Source organism: Anolis sagrei, chromosome 2, assembly GCF_037176765.1.
Source record: "Anolis sagrei isolate rAnoSag1 chromosome 2, rAnoSag1.mat, whole genome shotgun sequence".
NCBI lineage: Eukaryota > Metazoa > Chordata > Lepidosauria > Squamata > Dactyloidae > Anolis > Anolis sagrei.
Genome location: NC_090022.1, coordinates 263,018,895 through 263,030,973, shown reverse-complemented (window position 1 = coordinate 263,030,973; position 12,079 = coordinate 263,018,895). Strand labels below are relative to the sequence as shown.

The 12,079-nt window shown below is 39.0% G+C and overlaps 1 protein-coding gene across 2 annotated transcripts in view; it reads right to left on the bottom strand.

Moving 5' to 3' along the window:
• The window catches only part of ARHGEF28 (Rho guanine nucleotide exchange factor 28), a 169,744-nt gene that overhangs the window by 22,096 nt on the left and 135,569 nt on the right, over positions 1-12,079 (bottom strand). For both annotated transcript variants that reach the window (XM_060761673.2, XM_060761674.2), the window contains 5 exons: positions 10,786-10,859; positions 10,455-10,493; positions 10,303-10,350; positions 8,205-8,690; positions 6,970-7,270 (listed from right to left, as the gene is read on the bottom strand). In XM_060761673.2, coding sequence (XP_060617656.2) covers positions 6,970-7,270; positions 8,205-8,690; positions 10,303-10,350; positions 10,455-10,493; positions 10,786-10,859 — 948 coding nt within the window. The remainder of the gene's footprint in view (positions 1-6,969; positions 7,271-8,204; positions 8,691-10,302; positions 10,351-10,454; positions 10,494-10,785; positions 10,860-12,079) is intronic.

Here is a 12,079-nt window from a genome sequence, read left to right as displayed (position 1 = left end):
CTATTTCCTAAAATTTCATAATCCACAATGGGTTTCCCCAGCCATTAGGGTGAATTATTTATTCATTGAATAGCTGTTCCAAGTTCTAAAGTGCATTTTGAAAAGTGCATAAAACTTTGATAATTTTAAAAAGTCAGACCTGCACCCATTAAATGTGTCATATCTGAGAAATAAGCTCCCATGATAATTTCCTGTCCTAATAAAAATCTGAGTTTCTTACATAATCAGAAAACTTATTTTCGTGGGTGTCAAAACAGTCATTATGAAAGTACCTAATGGGCAACAAAGCAATCAGATCCATAAAGATCTAGAATAGGCAAACTTGTAGCTTGCAAGATGAATTCCTTCAAAACTTCAAAGTCTGATAATAGATTTTGCTGACTGGTATACTCATAAAAAAATAAAAACAGTAGCAAAAGTTGTATGGGAGAATGTTATTGGTCTTTAATATGCATCATTCTGTCTGAGCTATGCCTAAATGAACAATCTATTTGATTCCTATCTTAAAGACCCCAGTTGCATATGATTATGTTTTGTTGTGACACAAAACATACTCCAACCCTTGTATAACTATACAGAGAATACCGTTGATCTCGTGTGTGTGTGTTCAAGTCGCCTGTCACTTTATAACAACTCTGAGAATTTCACAAGGTTTCCTTAGGCAAGGAATATTCAGAGGTATTTTTGTTTACTTAGTATTTGTTGGCAGTCTCCCATCAGATTACAGTACTAATCAGAGTTTAGTATAGTACTAATCTACCCTTGCACGTTGCTACTCTGGTGTTGAGTACGCATGCCCAGTGTGGAATACAGATTGATATATCGAATAATTAAATTTATAAAGTTGGAACCACGGTGGAGCATTCCACAGGTAATGCAGCTTTTATTTTTAATACAGTAGAGACTCGCTTACCCAACATAAACAGGCTGGCAGAACATTGGATAAGTGAAAATGTTGGATAATAAGGAGGGATTAAGGAAAAGCCTATTAAATGTCAAATTACATTATAATTTTACAAATTAAGCACTAAAACATCATGTTTTACAACAAACTGACAGAAAAAGCAGTTCAATGCACAGTATTGTTATGTTGCAATTGCTGCATTTACGAATTTAGAACCAAAACATCACAATGTATTGGAACAGCTGTGGATCCAGGCAGGAGGCAGACTACATTGGATAATACAGAACGTTGGATGAGTGAAGGTCGGATAAGCAATACTCTACTGTATAATGAATTACATGAACTTCCAAAGATCTGGAAGAGCTCAGGAGTAGCCACCAGAGCCCAGGAGACTCAGCGACCCCTTTTATTATCTTTAAACCCCTAAATAAACTAAGTTACCCTTAGCTCTTGTTACTATGCCTCTCTTTTTGGAACACCCACAATAGTAATAACAACAACAGAGTAAAACAATAAATAACCTTGACTGGAGTATAAGCCGAGGGGATTTTTCAGCCCAAAAAAGGGCTGAAAAAATAGGCTTATACTTGAGTATATACAGTATATGTCTAAATAAAAATTAATGTGTGTTATGAACATTATGCTTTTTCTGATACAACAGATAGACATTATTTTTCTATTTAAGTGTCACCAGGAGAAGACAATGAGAGAATTACTAGCTACCTTAACTACAGAAAACTTAGTGCATATGTACACATACTTAAACCAGGGTAGCTTATGAATAATGGTGTGGAATTGCACACCAAATCTTTGGGGGTAGGTTCCAGTCATTTATGTCATAAATCACCATATACCAAAATCATTTGCATTTACAACACTCTTAATTAATCATTATGAATGGAAGGGGCGAGTTTGATTCAGGTGATCCTTTGCATAATAAAAACCAAGGGAGAAGATTTAATTTATATATGTACCATGTGATTCTAAATGATCTGATATAAACAAATATATACCAGCGAACATGCCTGAGTGGTGATTAACTGCTCCCCTCCAAATCACTGACATCATTAGGAATGTTACTGTAAACATATTTGAATCAGCTTTGGCTCAATGCACATTTTTAAAGGTCAGTGGCACATACTACATCAATAAGTCCTACATTTGCAAACCACCTAATGGGCTGTTATGGTTAAGGTGCCAGAAGCATTTCAAAATCCATGTATTCCTCCCCCAGGAACTTTCTAGTTCTAATTTATTATGTATTTCTTATTTTTTAATTCTTAAGTGCATTTGGAAATAGGAAAGGTCAAAAATGTTCAGGAAATCAATTAGACATTAGCCACATTAAAACAATTAACATGTTAAGTATAGTAGTTCTGCTTTATTTCCTGTCTCTAACTTGAAAGACTAGATAAAGGAATTTCAGTGAGAGTTTTTCACAAACTCATAGATCAACATCAACTATGGAATTTCCTAGACATGTAAACAGTTTTCCTTGCTGAATCCTGTTCTCGCTGTATGTGACAATATTTTTCCCTTCTTGCCAGTACCACACTTATATAAGTTACTGTACTTTATTTCACCATCTATCCTAAACAAATGGGAATATTATTGTCCGAAACAGTGATTCCCAAACTCTAATCCTCTGGGTGTTTTGGACTTCCAACTTCCAGAAGCTGCATCTGCCTTGGCCAATGATCAGGAGTTCTGAGAGCCAAAATCCAAAACACCTGGAAGAAAAGAATTTGGGAAACACTGACTCAAAAGATCATCTCTCTGTGCTTCATTTGAAATAAAAATCCTGCAAGTGAAGCTTCGTTAGAGATATACATACATATATATGAAACTTTGTATATTGTGGTTTGGGACATGGCTCAAATTACTCTTACTAATAAATAATTTAGAGAGATTTCCATTCTACTCTACCCACAACAACAACACCACTGCCAGACAGCATGTTTACGTGCAAATCTGAGTACAGTGCTGATTGCATTTTGAAAAACCAAACCAAAACTTCATATTTTATAATCCATGGGGGAGAATACTGAAAATACTGATATACAAGATGTACTCATCTGATATATCTATACTGCTGAGTGCCCATCAGTACGTACTACTCAGATCAATTTACCAGAGTTCATGGGTATAATCTGACATTTGGAGTTGGGAGAGGGGTGTTTTTTTTGGGGGGGGGGGGGGAGAGATTTCAGTCTTAGCACCACTGCTGAAGTTATTTCTTGTCTACCAAGTTCACTCCACTAGAGGTACTTCTGTCCAGACCTATCAAGGCTCTTGTATCACTTATTCCATGGTTCATAGTCCTTGGTGCTTACTGGTCATGCTATGATGATGCTAAATGCACACACCATTCTTTCTCCTGTCACCGGGACACAAATAGGTACTTCTTCAATCTGAAGGAAGAAATGAGGCACACTAGAAGGCTGAGAGGAAGTGACAGTATGTTCTTAACTGCTGTTGTGCTAACTTTAACTAATGGTGACTCTTTGAATGAAAGACCCTCAAATCACCTTATGAACAGCTTTATCAGATAATGCAGACTCAGGGTCATGGCTTTCTTGATTTAGTCTATCCATCTGGCATCTAGTCTGCATTCTGCTACTTCTATCTTACAGCATTGTTGTCTTTTCTACTGAATCGTGTCTTCATATCTCCAAAGTATGACAGTCACATTTTAGTTATCCTGGCTGCTAGGGATTGTTCAGGACCGATTTGTTCAATGACCCATTTATTTATCTTTTTAGTTGTTCTTGTTTCTGGTGGATCTTTTCTCCAGAAACACACCTCAAAGGAGTCAATCTTCTTTTGTTAAGTTTTCATTACATCCAGCTCTTATAACAACACAGAGAAATTGGAACGATTGTGGCATTGTCCTAACGTTAGGATTTTGTCTAGTTCCTTCACAACCGCAAGTGGCACAATGGGTTAAACCCTTGTGCTGCTGAACTGCTGGCCTGAAGGTTGGCAGTTCGAATCCACAGGATGCGGTGAGCTCCCATTGTTAGACCTAGCTCTTGCCAACCTAGCAGTTCGAAAACATAAAAGCACAACATAAAAATAGAATTAAACCATTAACCATATGAAAATAAAGTTAAATATATATTTATTTAATTGATAAAAACCAACACAATACAATACAACAGCATTTGATTAAACAGTGTAATTGAACATAGGAATTGAATAATGGATGATGAGACTGGATTCTGATTTTACTGTTGAGGCACTAATGATTGTTATTCTGATGTTAATGATTTATGTTACAATTGTTTTTAATTGCCCTATACTTGTCTCATGATGTTTTGTATCAATGTTGTTCACCGCTTTGAGTTGCCTGAGGGCTAAGAAAATCAGTATATAAATAAAATAAATAAATAACAGTACAATTTAAAACTCTTAAAAGCCCTTTCCTTAAAACCCATCATTCTAAAAGCCTGCCAAAAATAAAAGCCTTTACTGACAGAAGGATGACAAAATGGGAGCCATTCTCAAGAAAGCAAGTTCCAGCAACATATGCTCAACAAATTATACCTGAAGTCTTCCATTCAAAGGCCTTCTGTGGCACATCTAAACAGCAAGATGTCATTTCATTAGTTAAGTTTACTCATTTGGCAATGAAGAAGTATGACTTTCCACACTGTTCATCTGTGGATAAGATATCCTTTCAGTACAAGGTATATCTGCACTGACATGACAATGGAAAGGAATGTATTGAGCTTTCAATATTCTTTGAAAAAAACCTCCATTTCCTTCCTGTTTCTAATTACTCAGACAGGTAGTTAATTTATCTACACAAAAGAAGACCATGATTAGCCCAGCATGAATGCAGTTTCCTTTCAATCATTTGGTTTCTCCTCTCAGGTGACACACCTTTATTATAAAGCATGTATTATCAAGTATTCAGACTTGCATTTGTGAGAACCTGCCTGAGGCTCTTGCTAATGCTCTTTCACAAAAGCAACAATTTGCTATGAAATCAACAACCTATTCTAATTTATATTCCTCATGGTTACAATCCTTTAACACTTTTCAAATGCCTGTCGGAGGACTTTCTGTTTGTATCCTCAAGAGGAAACAGCCCCACCACACACTTCTTGAACTTGAAACTCAATCACAAAGATGGAAGCCTACATGGAAGGGTTGATGCTTATGAAGAACACACAAAGTAACATTCTCTTTGTAAAACCTGGAAACCATTTAGTTTAATTCTATGCCTCTCTGATCAAACATGTATCTTGACCTATATCCAAAAATGCCAATGTTAACCAATTTGAAGCAATTTAAAATAGTAAGAGATTCTTTTCACTTTAAAACACATTAATGAAGGATTCCCACTGGAGCATTGCAGCACACCAAAATATCTGGGAGTTACCCTAGACCATGCTCTCACTTACAAGAAGCACTGCTTGACTATCAAGCAAAAAGTGGGTGCTAGAATAATATGATACGAAAGCTGACTGGCACAACCTGGGGATCACAACTAGACAGTGAAAACATTTGTCCTTGTGCATTGCTACTCTGCTCCTGAATACACATGCCCAGTGTAGAACACATCTCACTATGTTAAAACAGTGGATGTGGCTCTTAATGAGACATACCACATTATCACAGGATGTCTACCCCCCACACCACTGGAGAAATTATACTGTTTAGTCAGTACTGCAGCACCAGAGATCTGCTGGGAAGTAGTAGCTAATAACGAAAGTACTAAGGCAGTGACATCTCCAGTTCACCCCCTGTTCAGAGCTCAGCCAGCATGCCAACGTCTTAAATCAAGAAATTGTTTTCTAAGATCTACAGAAATACTCACAGGAACACCTCAGCAAGTGAGAACCCAAAAGTGGCAGGCTAAAACCCGGAACCTCAATTCACGATTGATACCAAATGAGAGACTCCCCCCTGGGCACAGAGAAGACTCTGCAACTTGGAAGGTACTGACCAGACAGTGCTCTGGCACCACAAGATTCAAAGTCATTCTTAAGAAATGGGGTACAAAGTGCGAGTGTGGAGAAGAGCAAACCACAGGCCACCTATTACAATGCAATCTGAGCCCTGCCACATGCACAATGGAGGAACTCCTTATAGCAACACCAGAGGCATTCCAAGTGGCCAGCTACTGGTCAAAGGACATTGAGTATAATGTCAAGTTTTTAAACTTTGTGTTTTTAAATGCATTATAAATAAACCCTCAATTCACTTCTGACACAATAAATAAATTAAACCCCATAAAAAATCAAAAGAACTAAATCAGTCACAATCTGTGCAGGAAAACATTAGGCAAAGTCATCAGACGCCAAGTATGTCAATAAACTGAATCCAACATTTCCATTAATTACCTTACAATGGGAGGGCATTCCATAGCTAGGATGCCACAATAAAGAAGGCCCTTTTCCATATCTTCACATTGTATTTTGCCTCCTCTGTGAGGCATAAAGAAGTCCTTCAAGCAGAACCTTAATCTTTAAGTAGCCATATATAAGGAGAGGCATTCTTTCAAACACCTAGGTCCCAAGTAGTTTATAGTTATAAATGTTATAATCAAAATTGGAAAGTTGCATCTTATGATGAAAGAATACACATCCTCAGCATGGGATTTCTTTAATTCCTGTAAAATTGGTCAAATTGATCTGGTACATTTTGGAAACAAACTCCACATTTGGTTTCCTATGCCTAGGAAAGGTCACAGATGACAGCCCCAACCATTCACTTCCAGTGATAAAGATGGATCTAGTAGAACTTCCAAGTTACACATCTATTCCCTCAACAAGATTGCATTCCCATCCAGGGCAAGTCGCTTACCCAAGAACCATCCATCCACAGAGACTTACTAAAATTCAGTTTCCATTTACTGGCTTTTCTTCAACCCATCACATCACCGGCCCAGTGCGTAAACAGCCCCATCCATCCACAGTCCCAAGGAAAATAAAAGCCAGACATCATCAGCAAAACCTTGTTTTAGACATTTCTCCACTAGACATCTGACGTACATCACTTGCCTGTGTTGCTTATGTCTGACTGGATTAGATATGTCTGATTAAGTTAGCACTTACGATTGTTACAAGCATCTCTGTGGTTTGTGCTGGAGGAGGATGTATGATGGCTGAGATCGGTAGATTTTGAGCGATCACCTGTGAACATTTGTTGACAAGCAATGTCCACGTTGAGATTGACTTGATTTTCAGTAGTCCTTAATAAACCTGAATTTGGCAGGTTTCTACCATGCTCGCTGTCCTGGTAAACTATAGCTGAATGTGATCTGTTGAGACGGTTTAATGACATCTGGACTATGGCTTCATTTATGAAGACTGAGTTCTCACCACAAAAACTGTCCGGCTGAGAGTGTCTCGTGATCTGTATACAAGAAAACAAAACAAAATCTAAGCAGCTCAAAGACTTATCATGTCTAATTTTACCAAAATGGGGAAATCAAATGAAAAGCATACTTCTATGTTGCCAGTAGGAGAAGCAAGTGCAGCAAAACAATGTTTATGTGATGCAGGGTGAAACAAAACATAAATCCCATAGCAATTCTAAAGTTGAGCAAAAACTGGTTCGTAACCCTTTTGATACTAACGTTGGAGAGTGATCCCTGGTCAAAGTGGTCCCTGGTCAAGTAGTCCTTGGACAAATTGGCCCCTTGTCAAGTGAGCCCTGGTCAAAAAAAGGTTGGGAATCACTGGTCTACCGGATGGTTTGGGCTACAACCTCCATCACAGACAACAGAGCAAGGCAGGAACTTACAAAAGCAAAGGAACCATAGTGACCAACCCAACCGATTCCCCCCCAGAACGCTATAACCAATTGCTAACCTAACAAAAAAGTCCTTTAAAACAATATGTGTAGAGATTAGGTACCTTATTTTAAAATTTTGGGGAATAATTTTGATTTCAGAACAGGTTTATGCTCTAAATTTGGTTTCAAGAAAAACTTTATGACTTGTTTTTAAGTGAAAGACCTTCATTCAAAGTGGCTTGGAGATAGCATCATTGCCCACCAAAAACACACATAAACTTGATTAGAAAGGGACTTTGGGGCCTTTCATACTATACAAATACAGTGCTTTGAATCCACTTTAACTTCCATAAGCTACCTTGCTTAGCCAGTGAGCAGTTGCAAACCACCAAATCCCAACATCAACAGGATAAAACCATGGCCATTAATAGTGGTATAACTGTTTAGTGTGGAAAGCTCCCTGATATATTATCCACCTTTGTTCAAGAACCTTATGGAGGGAGATCATATGCAGTGTGTTAAAACACATCATTCTGGTGAAAATATTACATACCTCATGGTTTCCTGAAGCAATGACTGCAGGAAGACTACTTTGTCGGCTGTGTTTCCAGTGGTGCAAGATTTTTTGTTGCAGCTTGACTGTTTCCCGCTCTTTCTCCACCATTCTTTGGCTCTCCCGGAGTCTCTCCAGGTTCTGCTGGTAATCCTGCAGCTGGGCATCCAGTTCACCCCGGTTTCTGCATAGCAACTCCTCTTGACCCAGGAAGGCCTTCTCCTTCTCCAGCAACAGGCTCTCTCTCTTCTCATGCTCCTGCTGGCGTTGCTCACACTCACGCTGCCACCGCTGCTGCTCTTGCTGGAACTGGTGCCGGAGTTTCTGGGTATTGGCAAGTTCCTCCTTCGACTTGAAGTTCCGGTGTTTTTCTTGCTCAAGGAGGAAAGAAGGGATGCGAGAACTGGGGCTCGAGGAGGACCTTTCATGTTCCTGGAGAAGCAACTTGTGGACCTTGATGTGAGTATCCTGGATAGTTAAGGCTGCCTTTACACCAAAACAAAAGACAGCATTGTTTTCCATTGATTCCAAAACTAATTCACACAAATGGCAAAGAAAATATATATATTATTCCTGCAAGCTCACACTTATAATTGGCCCAAAGTATAACAACAATAACAATAACAACACAGGTTGAATATCCTTAATCCAAAAGACTGAAATGTTTCAAAATCCAATTTTTTGCCACCAGACATCTGCTTTCACCCTTGAGGTGGCAGGTGCAGTATTCCAGCTTGTTTATTTTCAAGGCAGAAGCAAGGACCTGGCAGGCTCCCCAGAAATTTCTTGTACAATACTTTGTTGTATTTCCCCCAAATATCAACTTCAATCTCTCAGATGCTCAGTCTCTCTTTCTCTGAAACACAACACCAGTCATGAACAAATAAAACACAAGGGTGGAGAGAGATGTGAAGCTGCAGAGATACAAAGGGATCTGTAAATAACTTAAAAGATGTGGATTGTCACCAAGCACTATGTTTAGATTTTCCCCATTTCACAGATATTTCATCATGTATATGCAAATACAGGTATTTTGAAAATCTAAAAATCTGAACTCCCAAACACATCTGGTCCCAGGCATTTCAGATAAGGGATAGGTAAAGGTTTTCCCCCAACATTAAGTCTAGTCATGTCTGACTCTAGGGGTTGGTGCTCATCTCAATTTCTAAGCCGAAGAGCAAGCATTGTCCGTAGATGTCTCCTAAGTCCTGTGGCCGGCATAACTGTATGGAGCACCATTACCTTCCTGCAGAAGTAGTACGTTTTGATCTTCTCACATTTGCATGTTTTTGAGCTGCTAGGTTGGCAGAAGCTGGGGCTAATAGTAGGAGCTCGCTCCACTCCCCGGATTTGAACCACCGACCTTTTGGTCAGCAAGTTCAGCAGCTCAGCGGTTTAAACTGCTGTGCCACCAGGGACCCACCCAGATAAGAGATATTAAACCTGTAATAACAAGAACAAAAATAACAGTGGGATAAAATTACTTTTTTCCTTCTACTGTCTCCCTTTGGCCCCATTACTTCAATGGTTCCTGAGTTCAAAGTCCAAACACAGTTTGCACTCAATTAACTCAGCAGGTCAGATAAGAGGAGAGGAAGAGAATATTCCTTTTCCCAGTGGGTTCAGGTAAAAGCAAACTGCTGTAGCCACCCTGAGTCCCCATTGGGAGATGGGACGGGATATAAAGAAAGTTTGATTGATGATTGATTGATTCCCCTAGCTTGTGTTTTTCCTCATTCATAATTCTTGCATTCTTGGCCATGTTTTGATATTCCTTGGTTGCATGTGTCCTGGTTTTTATCTGTGAAATGTTGGAGTGTATGAAAGGAGCATGGCACACTCAAAAGGATATCTTGAGTGAGCCAAGACAGTTTTTCCTTTCCATATATATGCCATGGCTAACACAGAACCAGTGTGTAGGCAGTTTCCAGCAGTTGTGCACTAAGGATGGGATTAGGGTGTCTCTTTCACGAACCAGACAAAATCCAGAGATAGAGTTTAATTCATACACAGATGGCTGCACATATTTAATACTATCACTACATAGTTGAAAAATTCATAAGCTGGTTTAAGGTCCCAGTTATAAAACAATTATCACCTGTATGCTGTACAAGAGGCGAGTTAAATTCTGGATGGTCTGTACAACCTAGGATGCAAGAAAAAAGAGATAGTTGTTTTTTTCAGGATTGCAAAATATAATTAGGTTTTTAAAAAGCAATACCAATGAAGGTGATAGAATAACTAACTCACCTCAGTTTGGGCTGAAGCAGCATAGCAGGAGCTTCCGTCCTACAAACACAAAATTATGTTAGCAGGATTAGACTGCCATCTCCTGGTAGAGTTGTCATATTACGTGGAAATATTTGCAAGGTATTATGTAGCATGGTTGTGTGTGATGATTTAATGCCCAATTGATCATAACAAAAAAGTACAGGCAGTCCCCAAGTTACAAATGACTCATAGTTAAGAACGGTGAGACAACAGGAAGCGAGAGAAATCTATCTGTGGGAAAAGGTCCGAATGCGCATCCCATGTTTGATGTACATATATTATTTTAAAAGGTATACATTAAGCACAGTACCTGGTCAAGCATGTCAGCTTCTATCCCATTGTTTCCATTGCAGACATCTGAATCACAAAGCTCTTTCTCTGCAGCTGATAGTTAAAACAATCAAGAAAGGAGATCAGTCAGATATAAGATATTAAATACATTATATAATCAAACAAACTAGTCAAATGGGAGCTAGGCAATGCTATTATTAGGTGGCTCTGTAATTATTTAAGCGACTGAACTCAAAGGGTGCTCACCAATTATTCCTCTTCATCTTGGAAATAAATGACTAGTGGAGTGCCACAGCATTTGGCTCTGGGTCCAGTGCTGTTCAACGTACTTATTAATTACTTGAATGAAGGTTTAGAGCAGTGGATCCCACCTTTGATCCTGCAGGTGTTTTGGACTTCAGCTCCCATAATTTCTAACAACTGGAAAGCTGGTTGGGATTTCTGGGAGTTGAAGTCCAAAACAACTGGAGGATCAAAGGTTGGGAACCACTTGTTTAGAAGGCATGCCTATCAAGTTTGCAGATAACAACAAATTAGGAGGGGGAGCTAATACTCTGGAGAAGAGGATCAGAATTCATAATGACCTTAACAGATGTTAACAAATTAGAGAGCTGGGCCAAAACAAACAAAACGCATATACTTAAGCAGAAAAAATGAAATGAAAAGATACAGGTTGGGTGATGTCTGGCTTGACAACAGTCTATTCAAGAGAGATTTTGGAGTCTTCTTGGACAACAAGTTGAAAATGAACCAACAGTGTGAAGCAGCAGCTTAAAAAGTCAATAGGATTTTAGGCTGCATCAAAAGGTGTACAGTGTCTAGATCAAGGGAAGTCATGATGCCCCTCTACTCTCCTTTCGTTAGACCTCACCTAGAATACTGTGTCCAATTCTGGGCACCACAGTCTAAATGAGATATTGACAACATGGAAGGTGTCCAGAGGAGGGAAACTAAAATGATTAGAGACCATGCCCAATAAGGAGCATCTTAAAGAGCTGGGTATGTTTCGTCTGCAGAAGAGAAGGTTGAGATGAGACATGATAGCCTATATGTAAAATATGTAAAAGGATGGCACAAGGAAGAGAAAGCAGGCTTGTTTTCTGATGCCCTGGAAACTAGGACTCAGAGCAATGGGCTCAAATTACAGGAAAGGAGATTCCACCTGAACGTTAGGAAGAATTTCCTGACTGTAAGAACTGTTTAGCAGTGGAACTCTCTGCCTCAGAGTATGGTGAAAACTCCTTCCTTGGAAGCCTTTAAACAGAGACTCGATGACCATCTGTCAGGGTTCCTTTGATTGTATTTTTCCTCCA